The 22,283-nt window shown below is 38.1% G+C and overlaps 1 protein-coding gene across 4 annotated transcripts in view; it reads right to left on the reverse strand.

Annotated features, from left to right (window-relative positions):
* The window catches only part of PCCA (propionyl-CoA carboxylase subunit alpha), a 360,537-nt gene that overhangs the window by 332,254 nt on the left and 6,000 nt on the right, over window positions 1-22,283 (reverse strand). For all 4 annotated transcript variants that reach the window (XM_005899258.3, XM_005899256.3, XM_070380776.1 and 1 more), the window contains exons 2-4: window positions 17,084-17,161; window positions 12,711-12,758; window positions 12,534-12,602 (exon numbers count right to left, since the gene is read on the reverse strand). In XM_005899258.3, the coding sequence (XP_005899320.1) occupies window positions 12,534-12,602; window positions 12,711-12,758; window positions 17,084-17,161 (195 nt within the window). The remainder of the gene's footprint in view (window positions 1-12,533; window positions 12,603-12,710; window positions 12,759-17,083; window positions 17,162-22,283) is intronic.

Below are 22,283 nucleotides of genomic sequence, written 5' to 3' on the forward strand. Positions count from 1 at the left end.
TGACGGTGGAAAAGAATGATGCTTTGATTTGTCTTGTGTCTAATGATTAGCTTCATGTGTTACATATTAATGTCTTTTTGAAATAATGAAATTATTTTTTCATCCTGAAAAATAAAGATATGTAAAAGTTGTTTTGGAATTTAAACCCTTCATGCAGTAGAAACTAAGACAAAGAGTATTTACAACACGTGAAAAGGCAAAACAAACAAAAGTTTAAATGAATCTGAAATTAAAGGTTCACTTTAAAGTGTTAAAAACAAAATGAGATATGTATTTTAACACACAAATCACACAGTCAGTGGGGTTGATACATTTTTCTATTTTTGTAGTATTAGGTAATTTGAGGTTATTTTACAGAGAAGCAAAAAATGGTGGTTGAATTTATACATATTGAATTCAGCCATAATTGTATTTTTTAAATACATAACCTGACAGGCACTATGGTAGATAATAATGAATCAGCATGGGAGCCATTTAATATACTTCTTGATTAACTCATTGCCTGTCCACTTCGCACAGAGACACGCTTACATGTCATAATCGTCATAATTCCCATCATCCCCACTGCTAACACTCAAGCTCCTTGATTAGTGCATAACTCCCAAACGAGCCATTGCTAATGCTAAATAATTCTCTTCAGCCTCCTGCTACTATTCTGCAGGATCTCCAATTAAATATAATGTCCCTGATGAGCCATATTAATGTGAACAAATTCCTACCAGGAATCCTAACCTATTCCATTTTCCCAAAAAAATATGTAGAGAAAGTAATTTAGTCAAGACAAAGATAATCAAAACAGTTTAAAATGATATAGTACAATGTCTCTGCAAAATATGTTTTTTTCAAAGACAATAAAAGAAAAAGGATGGGAAAAGTAATGTCTAAACATCTTAAACGATTCCTTCTGAATAATCTGTTCTTCACCGAAAACTCTAGTGTTTTAAATATGCATATGTAGATACACTGTATTCTTAATCCAAAAAGGTTACTGAAAGCTAAGTTTTAAGAAAAGTGAGCATTACCAAGTTTTAGAGTATGCCATTCAAAAACCCTTTAATTACCTAATTACCAGAACTCCAAGGTCCATAATCATATTAATGAAACCAATTCCTTCCTTCCCATTAAATGCAGTATTACAGTCACTATCAGAGGCTTTGCCATGGAACTCTACGTTGCCGATAAGAAAACTTCATCCTGAACAATGACAACTATAAGCATTTTTTGCAAGAATGAATTAAGAATCCTACAGATTTTCTATTGCAATCTAAAAGACTGGGAAGGTTTCTGACCTAATTAAGACCAACTGGGAAACATGGACTATGATGGCCATTATCTTAAAATATTCTGTACTAGTAAAACAACAGAAGAAAATATTAGATACATCATCTCAACTACACACATACATATGATAAAAGGTCATCTGATTTCTCAGTTACCATCCCCAAAAAGGTTTACAAATCTGACTCGGGTCACTGATTCCTATCTGAAGATTAATAATGACACAAGTTGCAAATAAGTCCATTAAAAAATTTTGTAAAAAAAAAAAAAAATTTTTTTTTATTAAGAACTTTAACTCTCTTCCAAAGAAAGAAAGGTTGCAAAATATCCTGAAAAGTAAATGAAGTAAACAGAAAAGGTAAATGCTTGAGGTTTTGACACTTAAATTGCTTTCAACTCTTTATGTTTACATAGGACAAAAGATATTCAAACAAAAATACTAACAGGTCTAAGTTTATTAAAAGATATATATATATGAAAAGATATAAAACATTCTAACCAACCCATAACATTTTTAAAAGGTTTTCTCTAACGTCTTTTACACCTTAGCCTGTACTGATATATTCCATCTCCATTTACCTGATCATTACCCTCCAGTTTGTTCAGCTGGAACCAACATACACTAATTACATAGACATCACGAAGTCCTATTTGTCCTCAGTACCTCCCCAGACAGCAGGGAAATAATACCAAGGGTAGGCATGCTAAGTGATGATTCCCCCCCACCTTACTGTCAATCATCCCAGAGCGCTCACAGGGGCACCCCACTCAATCTCATTACCGAATCCTAAGGGTAGGACTACAATACTCACCAGGAAGCACAGTTCAAACAGCAGGCTGCCTGGCCAACATGTGAGTCATAATGACTCCTTCCCTGATTTTAGGTTTTGGTGTTAATGCAATAAATATCAGGTATTTCTCATTTAAATCCAATGTTACAATACACAGACAAAGCAACAAAACATTGGTAAGTTCAATTTAGGAATCTAGATAAGAAATACAGTCAAAGGTTGAAGTTCAGAGTCATTTAATCCCATTTAAAAACAAAACCTCACAGTCCTAACTTCATGTTTAAAACAAATATAACAATATTTTGCTGTTTCTTAGGGGAAGGTTTACTAGTCTTTTCACCTGAAAACATTCATACATACATAATTATCATAAAAGTAAATTAAGTTATCTAACATGAATTTTGAGAAGTACAAACACAACAATCTCTAAATTCTCATAATTATTTGTTCCCACTATTCACCAAACTACTGAAGCAAGATCTGACTTCCCATTTAAAAAGTCTTGGTCACCAAAACTGTCAGATAGTTCTCATTACTTATTATTTCTTAACTTCTCTGGGGCTACCTCAAATCATAGCACATTAGGCATAAAACCCTACAATCCACTTCTGCCTTTTATATCAATATTATATTAATAAGGTCCTCAAACAAATAAAATCTCCCACATCAGCCCTCTACCTAAAATCGAATGAATTTATTCCGTAAATCTGTGTCTTCTGGCTCCAAAATTTTATGTAATGGTCCTAATAATTTCCACTTTATAAAGTATTACAACTTTTTTTTTTGCTACACCACATGGCATACGGGATCTTAGTTCCCTGACCAAGGACTGAATTCACACTCCCCACAGAGGAAGTTTGGAGTCTTAACTCTTGGACTGCCAGGGAGTCCCCAATATTTTTTAATATCTGTTAGTGCAGACATGACTGAAGCGACTTAGCAGCAGCAGCAGTCTTTATCTTGGAGAAGGAAGTGGCAACCCACTCCAGTATTCTTGCCTGGAGAATCCTGTGGACAGAGGAGCCTGGTGGGCTGCTGTCCATGGGCTCGCACAGAGTCGGACACGACTGAAGTGACTTAGCAGTAGCAGCAGCAGCAGCAGTGCAGTTACCTCTTCGATTTTCCTCAAAATTTCCTAGGCTATTCTTGCATATTTTTTGTCAATTCCCCTTCCCCATTACATTATTACATTTTTTAGGATTTAATACAAAAACACAGATCTAGAAATAAGTAGCATTTACAATATTGTTTCCCCATAAAAAAAGAAGTCCTCATATAAGTCATACAAATTCACTTTAAATTCATATCGTAAAGTGTTTTATCTTCGGCACTATTTCCATGAGGTTAAATTTTTTTTAAGTTGTATTTCTACCTTGTTAATATTTAGGAAATCTATAGCTATTTGTATTTATTTTTTTAACTATCAAAGAGGCTTTCCTCACTGTTTCTGAAGAGTTAATCGGTTGCCACTGTACTGGAAACTCAGCACTACCTTATTATTTCTGCCTTTCCTGTCCTCCATTTTATAACTCGTGCCTAACTGCATCGCCAAGTACTTCTTGGATGCTACTAAGTATCAGTGGTGATAGTAAATGTATGCGTCTTCATCTGGACTTTTATGAAAATGCTTCCTATAAGGTATGACTTAATTTTTATTTTGGGATGGAAGTAGTTATCTGATCCTGTCTTACTAAGGATTTTACAAGAGGAAGACAGTGAATTTCTTTTAAATGACATTTAGGCTTCTATCGATGCTTTTGAACTGTGGTGTTGGAGAAGAGTCTTGAGAGTCCCTTGGACTGCAAGGAGCTCCAACCAGTCCATCCTAAAGGAGATCAGTCCTGGGTGTTCATTGGAGGGACTGATGTTGAAGCTGAAACTCCAATACTTTGGCCACCTGATGCGGAGAGCTGACTCATTTGAAAAGACCCTGATGCTGGGAAAGATTGAGGGCAGAAGGAGAAGGGGACAATAGAGGATGAGATGGTTGGATGGCATCATTGACTCAATGGACATGGGTTTGGGTGGACTCCGGGAGTTGGTGATGGACAGGGAGGCCTGGCGTGCTGTGGTTCAGGGGGTTGCCAAGAGTCGGACATGACTGAGCGACTGAACTGAACTGAAGGCTTCTATCAAGGTGATCATACAGTTTTCCTCCATTAACCTATTAGTATATTCAATTAATAGTGTCTAGTATTGAAACCATATTGAAATGTCACAAATACACTCTGCATGACTGCAGCATTTTATTTAAATAAATTTTATTCTAGTTCCTATTACTTAGGATTTTTCTAACAATATATATAGTAAGTCATTTTTTATTTTCTGCTTACTATCTTTGTCCAGATTTTGATTTCCAAGTGACTAGGCTGGTTTCAGAAAAAAGAAACGGAAATCTATTTTTCTTTCTCTAAGTCTAGAACAATATAAATAGTGTCAAAATTTCTTGCTTCCTGAAAATTGCACAGATTCCTTGTGACAGTCTCTAGGCCTAGACACTCAGAGTTCTTTAGTCATTTTCTACCTTACTTTTCTACCTTAGCGTTTTCAAGCACAGGGTTGTGGGCCTATCTATATGTAATTACTTGTCCAATTTTATAAACTGAGCAAAACAAAATACTCAGTAATTTTAAAGGCTTTCCAAAGTATGTTAAACCCCACTTTCAATAATGTATTAAACCACCAGGCAATTAGCCAGGATAGATGACTTAAATATCCTTATGAACCAACCAGTCCTAAAAGACACTACAGAACACTCCACCCAGCAACAGCAGAATATAATCTTAAATTCACGTGGAACGTTCTCCAGAATAGTTCATATGCTAGTCCATAAAACAAACATTAAAAACTTTTAAAGGATAGAAAAAGAAAAAATACATTCTCTGACAAAAGCTGAAGGAAATTAGAAATCAATGACAGAAAGAAATTTGGGAAACTCATAAATATGTGAATTAAAAAAAAATCCTAATCCATGCAACCTTTCTTGGTCCTGCTTGTTCTTAGTCTCCAGTACCACCATGCAGACTGAGTCAAGTAGAACCAAGAAAGGGAATTTTATCTTACCCAACCGATTTTTGGAGGTCTTGTAAGACTAAACAAGACCAAAAACAAACAAACAAACAAACAAAAATCCTCAATAATAAGTGAGTCAAAGAAAAAATCACCAGGGGAACCAGAAAATACAAGGCAACCAGGAGTAATGAAAATACAAAATGTCAAAACACGGGATGCAGCTTAAACACTAAGAGAAAGATGTATGGTGAAACTCCTATATTAAAAAGACCTCAAAACAACCTAGTCTTCTATCTTAAGAAACTTTTTTAAAAGAGCAAACTAAATCCAGAGCAAGCAGAATGAAGGAAACAAAAACTAATGTAAATATAAATGAAGCAGAGAGTTTAAAAGGAGAGAAATCAATGAAACCAAAAGTTGGGTCTTTGAAAGATCAATGAAACAGAAAATCTTCAGTTAAATTGACCAAGAAAAAAATGAAAAAACTCAAATAACTAAAATTTCAAAGGGCTTCCCTGGTGGCTCAGATGGTAAAGAATCCACCTGCAATTCAGGAGACCTGGGTTCAATCCCTGGGTTGGGAAGATCCCCTGGAGGCGGGTATGGCAAACCCAGTGCAATATTCTTGCCTGGAGAATCCCCATGGACAGAGGAGCCTGGCGGGCTACAATCCATGGGGCTGCAAAGAAACAACACAGGAATGGAAGAGACATTACCACTGGCCTTACAGAAATAAAAACAATAAGGAAATACTATGAACAATTATTTAACAATAAACTAGGTAACTTAGGATGAAATGTCTTCCCTAGAAGGAAATAAACTATAGAACTAACTCAAGAAGAAACAGGAAATCAAGAGAAGGAACTAGTAAACAAGAAACTACTCACAGGGACTTCCCTGGTAGTCTAGTGGCTAAGACACCATCCTCCCAATACATGGGGCCCAGATTTGATCCCTGGTCACAGTACTAAATCCCACACGCCACAACTAAGAGTTTGCAAGCCACAACCAAGGATCCCACATGCTACAACAAAGACTGACGATCCTTCGAGCTGCAACTAAGACTGCCGAGGCCAGTAAATAAACTTTTCTTAATGTTAAAAAAAAACTACCCACAGAGAAAACCTTGGATCTAGATGGCTTCACTGGTGAGTTCCACCAAACATTAAAAGAATAATTAACGACAACTCACAAACTTCCAGAACAACAGAAGATGAGGAAACACGTCCCATAGTATAACATGAAGACAGAATAACTCTGATACCAAAACAAAGACATCAAATGAAAAGTATAGACTAGTATCTCTTACAAATACGGATGAAAAATCCTCTACAAAATACCAGCAAACTGACTGCAACAATATATACAAAGGACTATATACATTATGGCCAAGTGTGATTTATCCCAGGAAGGTAAGGCTAAACATCCAAAAATTAATTAATTAATATAATATACCACATCAATGGAATAAAGGATAAAAACCACATTATCATCTCGGTAGACACCCAGTCATGATAAAAACGCAACAAACTAGCAGGGCACTTCCTCAACCTAATAGCGGGAATTGATGAAAATCCCAGAGCCTAAATCAAACTTAGTTATGGAATACTGAATGTTTTGTTCCTCATTTTAGGGGGAAAATAGAGTACCTGCTCTCACCACTACTTTTCAATAATTCTGAAAGTTAAAGCTAGGGAAATTAGGCAAGACTATAAAATAAAAAGCATCCAGTAAGAAAAGAAAGAAGTAAATCTCTCTCTCTTTATACATGACATGATCTTCTAGAGAGAATCCTAAGAAATCTATTTTTTTAACTATTAGAAATAATAAGGAAGTTCAGCAAAGTTGCAGGACCCAAATCACTATATGAAAATTAATTGTATTCCTATATACCTGCAATTAAAATAAAAACTGAAATTAAGAAACTGCAAGTCTAGGGAATTCCCTGACAGTCCAGTGGTTACAATTCTGCACTCCCAAGAGAGGAGGCACGGGTTCAATCTAGGGAACTAAGATCCTGCAAGGCATGCAGTGCAACCAATAAAAACAGAGAGAAAACAAGAAATTGCAGTTCTAATAGATCAGAAGTAATACTAAAATACTTAGGAATAAATATAGCCAAGTAAGTGAAAATCACTCTCTGAAAACTATAAAACTGTTGAGATTAAAGCAATATAAGTAAGTGGAACAACATCAGATGGAATGTCCATGCTCACATATAGGACTCTAAAATGTTAAGGTAAAGATACTTCCTCAAATTGATCCACAGATACCACACAATGCCTACCGAAATACCAGCAGGACACAGTGTCCCACTAGGACCATTTTCTGCTCATGAACCATTCTCCACAAATCTTTTCAAAGTAATAAGGGCCTGGAGAATGACACAGAGAAGACAACTCACAACTTGCTAAGAGGCTTAACCCCTGTTTTGCTCTCTCTGGTCCTGACCATTTCCCACTGGAGGAGTTTACACTATTGTTGACTCTGGCTTCATCCCTGGAGGCAGTTGCACTAACCTCACCAGTACTTACGAACTGTTCTCCTGGGCGATGCCTGCCTCTGAGACTGCTCTGGGTCAGTCTTCTCAAAGAAAGCAAGAGACTGTCTTCAACAGGATAGCATACTATTTTAAGATAATCCAATAATAAGCAGACTAGACAGAAAAACCACAAACCCTCCCTAGAAGCATCTAAAAATTCTAGATTAAATATAACAAATTTCCTCTAAATGAACAGTCTGGTTTATAAGAAACCATAAGCAATCCCTAGGGATCAAAAACAAAGAAGCAGCTAAACGTCAGACAGTATCCACTAGAACCAACACCACTAATCTTGGAGAATGCAAGCGGGGATCTGGGTAAACTAGAGAACTTGAGTTTTAACTCTCCGAGATAGGAACCACGTGTGAGCTGAAGATTTGAAGGAAAACTCCTACGTAAGGCCTTGCTGCTCAAAGATTACATCCTCAGTGAAGGGGGCATCAAGGGGTGGGAGAATGAATAAATAATCTACTAAGTAGGGCGTAGACAAATACTATAAGCTGTGCTTCAAGGTTAAGGAAAAAGTCTCCTCAGGAAATTAGAAATCATGAGCCTGTGTAACAGAAGGAGGGGTGTGGGAGAGAGTGTGTGTATGTGTGTATGTGTGTGTGTGTGTGTGTGTGTGTATAGTTTCATCTTGCTTTGCCCATCCTAATAATTCAGCAGCCTTCATGCCAAGAAACAAATATAAAAATTAGTCAGTGACACCCTGGAGTGATCGGCAGAAGCCAATAGAACCAACACCCAACAGGATTACATCTGCAACCCAAACCACGCAGAATTCAACGTTAAAGACACCAAATATGGCATCACAAGACAAAATCTACATGCATGAGGAAATAATCCATTGAGAGAGAAGAGTCAGAAATAGAAACAGGTATGCAGGAACTTGAAATAATATGACAGAAACTTTAAAACTAAGTTAGGCTATAACTAAGACATGGAATGACTCAGATACACAAGAAAAAAACACAAAACAAAAATCAGGCAGGGAATTCCCTGGTGGTCCAGTGGTTAGAACATGAAGCATGTAAGATTCTTCCACTCCAAGTAATATTCAAAATGCTGACCTCTTGAAAATAAATACTGAAACATATATATCTGAATAGCATGCCTTGTTCATAATATCAACATTGTAAAGCTGGCTAGATATGGTTAGATCTGATGCTAACCTTTGGGATCAAGTGTTAAAAAAGCAAAATATGCTGTTAGAGGAATTCATGTCTTTGTCTTTCTTGGGACTGGAGCAGAAACCAAGCAGCGGATGTGGCCCTATTGCCGAGGCTTAAATCAAGCTCTGAGCACTCTAACCATCATGATTATTATCCTGTTTTTACTTATAGTATCTTTCTAGAAACCAACTTACAGAAAGTCATATTAAGAGGAAGTTTTGACTTGAGCAGGCATTGCTTGCTTCCCTTTGGGAAGCCTGGTAAATCTTATTCTAAACTATGTATCATAATCTTTGGTTAAAAAAAAGTGGCTAAAAGTTTTTAAAATATAAAAACTACCACCTCTACTTCAGGAAGGATAAATGCCGAAGATTTAAAACTCACACCGACTCTTTTGAAAGCAGTTTTGCCAAAGTTTAGAAAGTGTCCACAAAGCTAGGAACAAAGTACTCAAAGAACATGAGTGAACAAAGTACTCATGTTCTTTGAGGTAACAGCTTACAGAAGCAGACTACGGTGGAACACCAATATTGAAACATAAATAAATAGAAAAGAATGAAAATATAAGTAATTTTGGACTATCCACGTCAACAGTCACCTCCAGGAGAACACAGCATAAAGAATGAACTATTCTATGATATGAAAAAGAAAATTATAAGTGAAAGGTTGCTGTTAGGCTTGAAATAAAAACAGTGACTGTCCACAATTCAGACACTTTTCTCTCTCAATTTATCTATGAATGAAAACACGGCCTGAGCTAGGTACACTGAAAATAAAAACATGATGACAAGAGTGCCCCAATTAAAATTAAATTAAATTTTTTTTTAAATGAGAAGAGTGAATTTTAAATCTACTACAAGCTTGATGATTACACAAGCTTTTTTCTGGAGGAGTTTACTATTGGTAAATGCCTTTGTTTATCAATCAAGAACGACATTAAAGCAATAGTTTTCTCACTATTTTATGAATATTTTGTAAAGATATAAACTAATGAAACTATCAGTTAAAACAAATTATTACTAAAGAAGCCAGAAATGAATAGTCAAAAAAAAAATCAAACAATATGTATGCAAAACAAGTTTTAATTGCTTGATTTAATTATTTTAAGCAAAAGATAAATATTTTAAATGTAGGGGCCAAAAAAGGAAGACAAAACAAAATGAAAGCTAGTGGAGGTGATGGAATTCCACTTGAGCTATATCAAATCCTGCAAGATGCTGTGAAAGTGCTGCACTCAATATGCCAGCAAATTTGGAAAACTCAGCAGTGGCCACAGGACTGGAAAAGGTCGGTTTTCATTCCAATCCCTAAGAAAGGCAACGCCAAAGAATGCTCAAACTACTGCACAATTGCACTCATCTCACACGCTAGTAAAGTAATGCTCAAAATTCTCCAAGCCAGGCTTCAGCAATACATGAACCATGAACTTCTAGATGTTCAAGCTTGTTTTAGAAAAGGCAGAAGCACCAGAGATCAAATTGCCAACATCCACTGGATCATCGAAAAAGCAAGAGAGTTCCAGAAAAACATCGATTTCTGCTTTACTGACTATGCCAAAGCCTTTGACTGTGTGGAAAATTCTGAAAGAGATGGGCATACCATACCACCTGACCTGCCTCTTGAGAAACCTGTATGCAGGTCAGGAAGCAACAGTTCGAACTGGACATGGAACAACAGACTGGTTCCAAATAGGAAAAGGAATACATCAAGGCTGTATATTGTCACCTTGCTTGTTTAACTTATATGCAGAGTACATCATGAGAAACGCTGGGCTGAAGGAAGCACAAGCTGGAATCAAGATTGCTGGGAGAAATATCAATAACCTCAGATATGCAGATGACACCACCCTTACGGCAGAAAGTGAAGAAGAACTAAAGAGCTTCTTGATGAAAGTAAAAGAGGAGAGTGAAAAAGTTGGCTTAAAGCTCAACATTCAGAAAATGAAGATCATGGCATCCAGTCCCATCATTTCGTGGCAAATAGATGGGGAAACAGTGGAAACAGTGGCTGACCTTATTTCTGGGGGCTCCAAAATCACTGCAGCCATGAAATCAAGATGCTTACTCCTTGGAAGGAAAGTTATGACCAACCTAGACAGCATATTCAAAAGCAGAGACATTACTTTGCCAACAAAGGTCCGTCTAGTCAAGGCTATGGCTTTTCCAGTGGTCATGTATGGATGTGAGAGTTGGACTATAAAGAAAGCTGAGGCCGAAGAATTGATGCTTTTGAACTGTAGTGTTGAAGACGACTCTTGAGAGTCCCCTGGACTGCAAGGAGATCCAACCAGTCCATCCTGAAGGAGATCAGTCCTGGGTGTTGATTGGAAGGACTGATGCTGAAGATGAAACTCCAATACTTTGGCCACCCGACTCATTGGAAAAGACCATGATGCTGGCAAAGATTAAGGGCAGGAGAAGGGGATGACAGAGGATGAGATGGTTGGATGGCATCACCGACTCAATGAACATAGGTTTGGGTAGACTCTGGCAGTTGGTGATGGACAGGAAGGCCTGGCGTGCTGCGGTTCATGGGGTCGCAAAGAGTCAGGCATGACTGAGCAACTGAACTAAACTTCTGAATAAAATTTTAAAGTCACAAAGACTGAAAAGTCTTTGCATTAAATTACTATACGATAAAAGCTGACATTACCAATAGGTCCTGTTATCAAAAGTAGTATGAAAGAGTTAACTTATCAAAGTACAACTACTTACATTTCATTCCACACAGTTCCAATAATTTATATACTTTCCTACGGGATTTTTTTCTCCTCATTCATAGTTTACTACTGCTACAAATGCCTGCTGTGATAAAATATCTCCAATAAAATTAGTTCTCATTCACCACTTTACGCTATACCCTCTTTTGCTCATGTCCAATCAGCATCAGTCTTCCATTTTTTTAATCAAACTTTCAGCTGAACACAGTACAGCATTTAGGAATGTCAAACAGTCAGAGCATCCCCTTAGTGACACAGAATTACCCTATGGGGAAATGTGCTCCCATAAGGCAGCACTGTATAAACATTTCATTAATAACTAGCTCTTTTAACTTTCTCATGCTCTGCCTAAATGTACCTGGCGACCAGAATCCCTCTGCTGCTGCTGCTGCTACTGTCGCTTCAGTCGTGTCCGACTCTGTGCGACCCCATAGACGGCAGCCCACCAGGCTCCCCCGTCCCTGGGATTCTCCAGGCAAGAACACTGGAGTGGGCTGCCATTTCCTTCTCCAATGCATGAAAGTGAAAAGTGAAAGTGAAGTCACCCAGTCGTGTCCGACTCTTCACGACCCCATGGACTGCAGCCCATCAGGCTCCTCCATCCATGGGATTTTCCAGGCAAGAGTACTGGAGTGGGGTGCCATCACCTTCTCCGAGAATCCCTCTACAAACTATTTATTCTAGTCTAACTCCAGTGTTCTTGCCTGGAGAATTTCAGGGACTGGGGAGTCTAGTGGGCTGCCATCTATGGGGTCACACAGAGTCGGACATGATGGAAGCAACTTAGCAGCAGCAGCAGCAGCAGCAGCAGCAAGCTTTTAAAGCCTTGAAAATAAAATAGTTAAGACACATATTGAAGACATTATGAGGCTTCTACTGTGCTTAATACAAGATAAAGTAATAGGTATTTTTTAAATTGTGTACCTTTTCAGGCCAACAACAACAAAACCCTCCATCTTTCACTTTTTTCCATTTGATCCAAAATAAGATCCTAACTCAAACAAAGCAAATATACTTACAGAACTAGCATCGACATCACTGTGGATGGCAACCGTCTTAATGCCCATCTTCTTGCAAGTTTTAATAACCTATATTAAAATACATTAATGTTATCTACAATAGTAATGTATGTTTAAAGGGATTTAATAGTAAAATTCACAGAGTAAAATGAAAAATAAGATTAAAATCCCACTCACCCGACACGCAATTTCTCCTCTATTAGCAATAAGAATTTTATCAAAAGTCTAAAGAGAGGAAAACAAACACATAAGAAACTGTTAACTCTCACGATGAGACCAGAAAACATCAAGCTTTGTCTGCCACACTTACCACTGGGCATAACCCTAACAAGCACTACTGCCTACATGGTATCAGATACTATGCACGTGTTCACTTACAACCAGGCTACTACTAAACTCGTCTGGCAGGATCTGGCCTTATAATTACCCTGTCAAAAAAGTATCAAATGATGAGGTTCAATAATTCATAAAGGAACTACATTTCTTGCCAAAAGATAATCTTCAAATGAGGTTTCAAAAAACTAAAAAACTTTAGTTAAAATTGCTTGAGAGTTTACTTGTTTTCTAAATTCAGAGAAATTCTAAATGTTATGTTTCTCAAAGTCAAGTCTGATATAATTTATATTCCATCTCTTTGGGATTGGGGCATAGCATTAAGTGGTATTTTCAACAACTCAGAACAGATAAACTAGTTATACTTTTACCCAAAGAGTTCCAGACCACACAGGTTATGCTATTTGAGTATAATGTTGAGTTAATGCTATTGAGTATAAATGTTGAGTATAACATTAAGTATAATGTTAAGTTTGAATAATCACATTTTGAAACAGCTAAGGCCACATAATAGAAAAAGATGTTCCATTTTGTGTAGGGTGAGAGACCTAAATTCTAAGCCCAATTCTGCCATTAATGACCTATTTCACTCTAAGTAAATCCATCTCTCAGGACTGCAATCTCTTGATTTCCACATAAATAAACTGATATAGCATTCTAGTGGGAAACTATTTAACAAGGTTCTCTCCTGACTCAAGAACTGAACAAGCTACTCTTTTTAAAGAAATGCACACGAACAATTGTAAGTAACTTGGATGCAATACATTTTAGTACACAATGATCGCTGGGTTAGTGAACTGTTGCATGTTAAATGGACTCTTTTTTAAAGTTTTAGTCATATTACTAAAAGTTAAAGGTATATATGATCTTAAAAGTACTCTTGAATAACTTAAAGTAATATGTTAACCTGAGAGCAAATTACAGAATCTCAGAACTGCAAAAGGCCTTTAAAGTCTTGAGTGAACCTTTATACCACACATGGGCTATCACACCCAACTGAGACAAGCCTCCACCTGGGTCCAAAAAACACCCTAATCCCACCTAGGGCTTGGAGCTATAAAATCGTGAGTGTGTGTATGTGCGTGTTAAATCGCTTCAGCCTTGTCTGATTCTTTGCGATCACATGGACTGTGGCCCAGCAGGCCCCTCTGTCCTTGGGATTCTCCAGGCAAGAATACTGGGATGGAGCTATAAAATCGTGTGTGTGTGTGTGTGTGTAAAATCATGTATGTGTGTGTAAAATCATGTATGTGTGTGTAAAATCATGTGTGTGTATGTGTTCAATCGTGTCTCTTTGCGACTCTATGGACTATCACTTTCCAGGCTCTTCTGTTCATCGGATTCTCCAGGCAAGAATACTGCAGTGGCATGCCATTCCTGCTAAACAGTAAGCATATACTAAGAAAACCTGTTCCTACTTCCCTGAACTGTATCTTCAAACACTGATTAAATATTAAGCAGACTACCTCAGATAAAAGCAGCACAAACACTGGAACTTACACGTTAAGCAACACATTAACAACAAATTATAATAATATTACAGGGAATACAAATTCCATCCTAATTTCTATGGAAGGAGTAGAATGAAGGTTAAGAGCTAGTCTGAAGCCAGCCTGGCCCAGTTGGAATCCCAACACTACCATGTGTTCCTCTGTGGACAAGCCAGCCTACTGGACACTCATTTCCCGGTTCGTAAAACGGGAGTAAGAGCTACCTGACACGGAGGTTCCAGGAATCTGAATTCACACCGTAAAGCCTTTAGTGTAGGGCCTAGCATGCACTATATACTCAGTATGTGTTAGCTAGAGTGTTGTTATTCGATCCTTTGGGCGGCAAACCAGATTACAAATCTAGGAGTGTGATTCTGTCTCACGGGGACAAATCTGTGCCAGCCATGACTGCAGCGCTTGACACATTCCTACTCCTCTCTGTTCAGGGCTCCTGATGGTGAGTGTTCTGCACACCTTGACTGGGCCACAAGGTGTCCAGGTAAGACATTTTTTCTGACGGTGTCTGTGATGGTGTTTCCAGATGAGACTAACGTGTGAATCAGTAGACTCGGTAAAGCAGACAGCCCTCCCCAGTGTGGCTAGGCACCATCCAGTCCATGGAGGCCTCACAGACTAAAACGTGGAGGAAGAGAGGACTAGTTCTGCCTGCCGGGTTGAGCTGGGACGTTGGTCTTCTACCCTTGGACCTGGGACTTACACCATCAGCTTTCCTGGTTTCCAGACCTTTGGACCTGGACTAGACTTACACACCAGCTTTCCAAGGTGTCCAGCTTGCAAACAGCAGACTGCAAGGGACTTCTCAGCCTCCTGAATTAGGTGTGTTGGTCGCCTAGTTGTGTCTGACTCCCTGCGACCCCAGGGACTGTAGCCTGCCAGGCCCTTCTGTCCATGAGATTCTCCAGGCAAGAATACTGGAGTGAGGAGCCTTTCCCTTCTCTAGGGGATCTTCCTGACCCAGGGATTGAACCCAGGTCTCTTGCACTGGAGGCAGATTCTTTACCATATGAGCCACCAGGGAAACCCAGGAATTAGGTGAGTCAATTAAAAAAAAAAAAAAAGAAATTTCTATATGTCTCTCACTGGTTCTGTTTCTCTGGAGAACCCTAACAGAGGACTATTAATGGATTACCAATAGTACACAAGTTCAATAAAGCTAATACCAATTAATCTTCCATACTTAAGATTTTAACTAAATAACAAATGAATATGGTTCAGATCTTAGAAGGTAAAAACGGGGGCACATAGTAGGGACACCCAGGTCCTTGCCTCAAAGGCAACAATTACTACTAGTTTCCTGAATATTCTTCCAGATAGGCTATGCGTATAAAAGAATATATACACTAATAAATTTAAACCAACTTTTTTTTTTGGCCACATGACACAGTTTGTGGGATCTTAGTTCCCTGACCAGGGACTGAACCTTCACCCTCGGCAGTGAGAAAGCACAGTCTTAACCACTGGACCACCAGAGCACTCCCTAAACCAACTTTACACCTCCCGTCTGCATCAATAAGTACAGGTAAATGTCAAGTGCATTTGATAACTTCAATGTACAATACAGCACAATCACAACAAAGTGTGTTAAGTGCTGTGTTAAAGGCAGCAAAAGCAGAGAATGAAGAGTATGTGTTAATAAGGCAGTGACATTGAAAGCAGATGGTAACACAAAAAACTACAAGTAATTTTTAAGATAGCTCAAGCAAAAAACACAGTATGGGGTACTGTGGCAAATAAAGCTGGGGTAAAAATGCCCGATTAAGAAAGGATTTATAAGTCATTTAAAGACCTGGGACTGGGACCTCCCTGGTAGTCAAGTGGTTAAAATTCCACACTTCCACTGCAGGAGGCACAGGTTCTATTCCTGGTCAGGGAACTAAGATCCCACATGCCTCTCTGCATGGCCAAAAAACAAAAAATAATAAAATAAAATATATGAAAGTTAATTTCACCTGTTTATTTTCAATGTGGCTATTAGAAAATAAAAAATTATATATGTCCTCCAATTGTCTCCACTTTACATTTCTATTGAGCTACAGTGAATATAGATCCTTTATTCTCCAAATTTCAAGATTCTTTTGAGTAGTTCTGTATACTTTGGCTATTTAGAAGACCACTTCATTCTCAAATAATCATTCATATTAGTTCTACTTTAATGACATTCGATTTGAATCATCTCTTCTTAACCAAAACTCTTCTTCTGCCTCTTTGATGCCTTCATTGTCACCAAATCATGTTTTACCTCCAATCACCACTTCCAGTTCCTTTATTCCTCCATTACAGGCCTCAGACATTATCATATACCAAGATTTTAACCGGAATTCCCTTGTCCCCAAATTTACAATACCCATAATTGCCTTCACTCAAAAATAGTTACAAATATTAAGTAAATGAAAAAAAAACTAATAGTTTAATCAAAATCTCTCAACTGCCTAGTCTAAGAAAGAATGTATTAGTGATCCTGCTGAAAACAAAGGAAATACATTGGGAATTTATTCAATTTGCGATATAGGTACAAATACAAAATTAAAGCCTCAGGTTGTGGTCCACAATGAAAAAAGGAACAAACGCTGAACACCTATAAAATCTATGATGTATGGCAATAAAAAATGACACAGCATCAATAAAATGGAACCTGCCCGGTGAACACAATGTGGAGACAACAAAACATTTTAACTTAGCTGTCAAAACTGTTTTTGAAATACTTACTTTTTCATTAGAATCATATCCAGCTGAACAGAGAGTACGAGACACCACTAAGTACCGTCTTGAATAATGTGGAACATGCTACCAAAAGAAAGGGAAAAAAAAAAATGAAAGTGAAATAAACGACAGATACTTGAATGAGCTTTAAAAATATTTTTCAGGGTAATTCTTCCAGTATGCTTCTGGCTACAGTGTTTCCTCAATCAATGTATGTAGTTCTAAGCAATATACCTTAACTATAGAAGGTAAACCCCAACTAGACACATTCCCTTGGCACACATGAGAATCCAAAGACATCAAAACAATCTCCAGAAAAGTGTAAGAGTCAATGGGTCAAATAAAATCTGAAGAGAAGTCTTTCTGGTCACGCAGACAGACACAGCGGGATCAGAATGTCACACACCACACAGAACTTTATACAGCATGCAACAAGCGTCGGCTTTCAAAGAGCTTCAACTTTAACAGGGCCCAGAAAACAACAAACTAGTTTTTATTTGCTAATGTCTGACACATGATTTCTTATTTTACTTATTCTGGTATTAATGTGGCTTGGCAGATAAAAATGAAAAGGTTAACACTAATAATCAAGTTCACTTTAATTCATTACCATATACGTATGTGGAAAAAAGTGTATCTTAAGCCTTTAAAACATTAAGAAGAATCACTAATCAAGGTTATAGCAAAGGTTTAAGAAAATAATTTATCCTATAGTCACCGATGAAGGTAAATCAAGAAAAAAGCAGGGTGAGGGTGGTGGCAAAAGGCAACAGGTACTCAGAACGTTCTAACAGCCGAACAACTCAAACAGGAAGCAAATAATTTATAACAACATTTTAAAATGAAAAAAATGAATCCAGTTATTTTTTTTTAGAAGTATCAAGCGCCAAATTACAAAATGTAATCTTTATGCAGAAGTGAATACACTTTACAAAATAAAACCTAGTAAAACTTACCACACCAAGTAAAAAGGACTGGTGATGAATAATGAGCTGAAAATGGGAAGAAAACTGACTTCACTACTGTCTCCCTTTCCCAGACCAAAACACTCTTACATTTCTGTAAGCATCCCTGTGAATTCAAACTCCAATGTAGAAAACTGAGTCTCAAGAATTTTAATTTTTCAGAAATGTCAAGTCTAGGCTGCAATGGTAAGAAAATTTAAACACAGATCTGGTAAAAGCATTATTAATTTTTTTTTGAGATAATATAAATAGTGGCACTTCCACATTAATACTAAACATCTGTGCAAAGAGATGATTTGGTGTTTAAAAAAAAATGTACAAAGTGGGGTACACAACCACTTTTTTGTGATTAAAAAAAAATTCAGTCTTCCACTGCCCTCAGCAGAATAGCTATAATCTGGCAACTTTACTCTCACATCAGATTTAACAGGATAAAGGTAACACCTCCTCACTTAAAAACCATATATTGTGTTTATAGCTTAGCCAACGCAGAAGGCAAACTCAGAATAAAGAAAAGGTCTTCCGTAGTGGTTCAGTGGTAAAGAATGCGCCTGTCAATGCAGGAGGCCGGTATGCAGGAGGCGGGTTCGATCCCTGGGTTGGAAAGAACACCTGGAGAAGGAAATGGCAAATCACTCTAGTATTCTTGCCTGGGAAATCCCATGGACACAGGAGCCTGGCGGGCTACAGTCCATGAGGTCACAAAAGAGTAGGACACGACTTAGCAACTAAACAACAACAACAAAGAAAAAAGCAAAAGCTACCTGGGATTTCTCACATTTAGTCTGCAGCAAGGCAGCACTCGGATATTTACACAAGAAGTAAAGAGCATACCAGCTTCCTAACAATTTTATACAATGAACACTACAGTTTTACCAATTTTCCCTAATATCATAAGGCACATAACAGGCAGTTGTAGGAATATGTCAAAATATCCTTTCACAAAAGTATATACAAGAAAGGATTTTACAAAAATCATACATGTGTCTTTAATTACTAACAAATAAAGGGCATAACTGATTCCTGATGGCAAAAGCCAAATGTGAGTCTTTCAGAGACAAAACACAATCTGGGGTAGACATTTTAGGTATTCTTATAAGCTTTGGGGAGAGTAAACAGTGATGTTTATGTCTGGGGAAGGGAACACTTCCCAGCATACTGCCTAGAACAGAACTCTGGGAGAAGAGATCAAAGAGCCTGAGTTCTAATCCTAGCTCAGTCTGACACTACTTTCAGGACTAGAGCAAACCACTTTAACTCCCCAGGTGTTTTTCTTAGGTGCTCACGTGCTAAGTCACTTCGGTCGTGTACTACTCTGTACAACCCCATGGACTGTCGCCCACCAGACTCAGTCCATGAAATTCTCCAGGCAAGAATACTGGAGCGGGTAGCCATTCCCTCCTCCAGGGAATCTTCCTAACCCAGAGATCGAACTCGGGTCTCCTGCACTGCAGCCAGATTCTTTACCATCTGAGTCACCAGGGAAGCCCAGTTTCCTCTTAAGTCCCTACTAACCTACACCACTGTCATTCAAAACACAAAAGCTTATTACAGAGATTCTAACATGTGTGAACATCTGACACACATTATTATGAAGAATATGCAGTTAACCCAAACTGAACGTGTGGTCCAAGAAGATGGTAACACAGATCTCACTGCCAGACTGCTCCGAGAGCAACAAACACTGAGTTGTTTGGTAGAAATGGAGCTAATTTCACAGATTCGAATAAACATGACTGAAGCATTAAGTTTCAGTCATGAACTTAATGACTGAAGTTCATTAAGCCTCAGGATTCTCTCATCAGATGGGCTCATGAAAAAATGGACTAAACTGAACTTGGTCCTCAAGGGACAGTTTCTAACCCAGAAGAATCAGACATCTCCAAGTGGCCAAGCTCTGGGACAGGTCTGGGTCAGCTGACTCAGTGTAATCTACACTTACTCAGGAAACTGCCAATAACATAAAACTCAAATTTTAAAATGTCTACACCACACAGTTCTTGAAACTAAATCTAAACTCTATTACAAACTCTATTAACTCTAAAACTAAACTCTATTACAAATCGTTGCTATTGTTCAGTTGTTAAGTCGTGTCCATCTCTTTGCAACTCCACGGACTGCAGCCCGCCAGGCTTCCCTGTACTTCACTATCTCCCAGAGTTTGCTCAAACTCATGTCCACGATTACAAATTACACCTGGCCAAAACACAGGAGACAAGCTATAGCAGTATCGATCAATCAAATTGGGTTTGCTTGTTTTTTCATCTTTTTATTGCTATTTTTAAATACTTGGTTCTGACGATCTAACAGACTATATTTTACCACCATTATCAAAAAAAAAAAAAAAGAAAGCATACAGCTTGTATACAAATGAATTTGTGATACTGGACCCCAAAATTGAAAAACACAGGTGCCCCTAATTAGCCAAGTACCTGGAAGAAGAAATGATGCAACCAGTCAGAACCTTAGCAGCAGAACACAACTACAGAGGAAAGACAGGAGTCTGAGCCATTCCCACAGCAAGCCCAAAGTGGTTTGCAGTCAGCCATACACTACTCTCTCACGCTCCTGTTTACCCCTGGCAGAGCTTCAACAAAGTTCAAAGCTATAATGTACACCAGTCAAAAATCAGATAATTTTGTAGAGCCACAACATAATTTTTTCAAAAAATACAAGGAATGAGTTGGTAGAAATCTGCTAATTTGGACCTCTACATAGAATTTTTAATGTTTCTTATTTTTGTTAGGCATATAAAAAAACAGGCTACAAGCCCAGTCCAGAATTCTTTAAAGGTATGTTCTAGAATAAGAGTTCAAAGGAAAAATGTTAACCAAGTCCATCTATAAAGACCGTTTAGCCTATCACAGCCAAAAGGAGAAAGGTCAGTGTGTGCAAAACGACTTCCAGAGAACATACTGCTCTGCTTCTCTTCTGCAAGAATGAAGATTTTCTATAGTTTCCACACTTAGATGAGAAGCACCAGCTAACAAGGCAGCACATGGAAGTAGTACGACCTTCTGAGTTCACCACAGAGGTGAAGACCTGGGTCAGCGCTTACTCCACTGCTTCACAGGTACACAACACTGAGCAAATAATTCCTCTGGAGCCCAGTTTTCATCTATAAAATGAACAACACGACACCTCCCTTGCTTTCCTGCAGAGCTGTCTTTAAAAAACAAACAAAAAAAGCCCAAAACACACAAGCATTTATAAACTGTAAAGCACCAACGAAATGTAAGGTATTACCCAACAACTAAATCCCATTATGCAGCTGTAACTTTTTTTCTTAAAATTATCCCAGACCATTTGGGAGTTACCATTAGAGTAATAATGGAGTAATTAAGAGCTCCGATCTAGACTCAGATTCACGCCCTGGTTGGGAAATTGGCTCAGCCATTTCTTCAAGAGTTTTTCTCATACATAAACTGGGCATAAAACCACTTATCTAGGACTTAACGCTGACGTGAGGATTAAATAAGAATGTGTAAAATGCCTGCACAATTTTGCGTACGTTATAGTAAGAATGAATTAACTATTAACCAAAAAAAGGGTACAGCTTTTACACAAACTGTTCAGAGGCCTTCCAACCATTGCCAACAGCGAAATACCCTTTTCTAACCTAAGCCAGCACCTACTTTCACATTTTTCTGCTTGTGGCCTCAGGTGGCAGCCCAAACTCACAAATCCACTAAATTCAAGCTTAAAGCACAATTTAAAAACTAAACCCTACCAAATCCAGAACTCTTAACATAACCACAGGGGCATTCAAGTGAATAATACTAGAACAACTCTACTGACAGGCTAACTCTTTAGCACAATGCATTCTACTTCAAAGCAGCAGCCATCCTCAAAACTATGGGCCGATGGAGGAGTAAGATGAGCTTACCAAGGACAACAAAACACTTGTTAGTGATTCATCTTCAAAATTTCCAGGAAAAGCTCTCCTCCCACATTACATGACACAGAGCTGGTAAGCATGAGCCAACTGAACCTTTGAACATTTTAAGAAACCCAGAATGACACGGGAAAACGCCCTCTTTAAAACACCACCAGAAGTCAGGCCTTTTCACCGTGAGGTCAGGCCTTACCACTTAAAAACAGCTTTTCTTTCACTTACATTGACTATGTAGCCTTCAGGACTTCACTAGCTATCCCAATCTTCAGCTGTCTGCCAAGACTTTCACTTGGCAAGCTAGGCTGAATACCTAATATTTGAGAGAGATGATAAAATCTCAGGATTT

Source organism: Bos mutus, chromosome 12, assembly GCF_027580195.1.
Source record: "Bos mutus isolate GX-2022 chromosome 12, NWIPB_WYAK_1.1, whole genome shotgun sequence".
NCBI lineage: Eukaryota > Metazoa > Chordata > Mammalia > Artiodactyla > Bovidae > Bos > Bos mutus.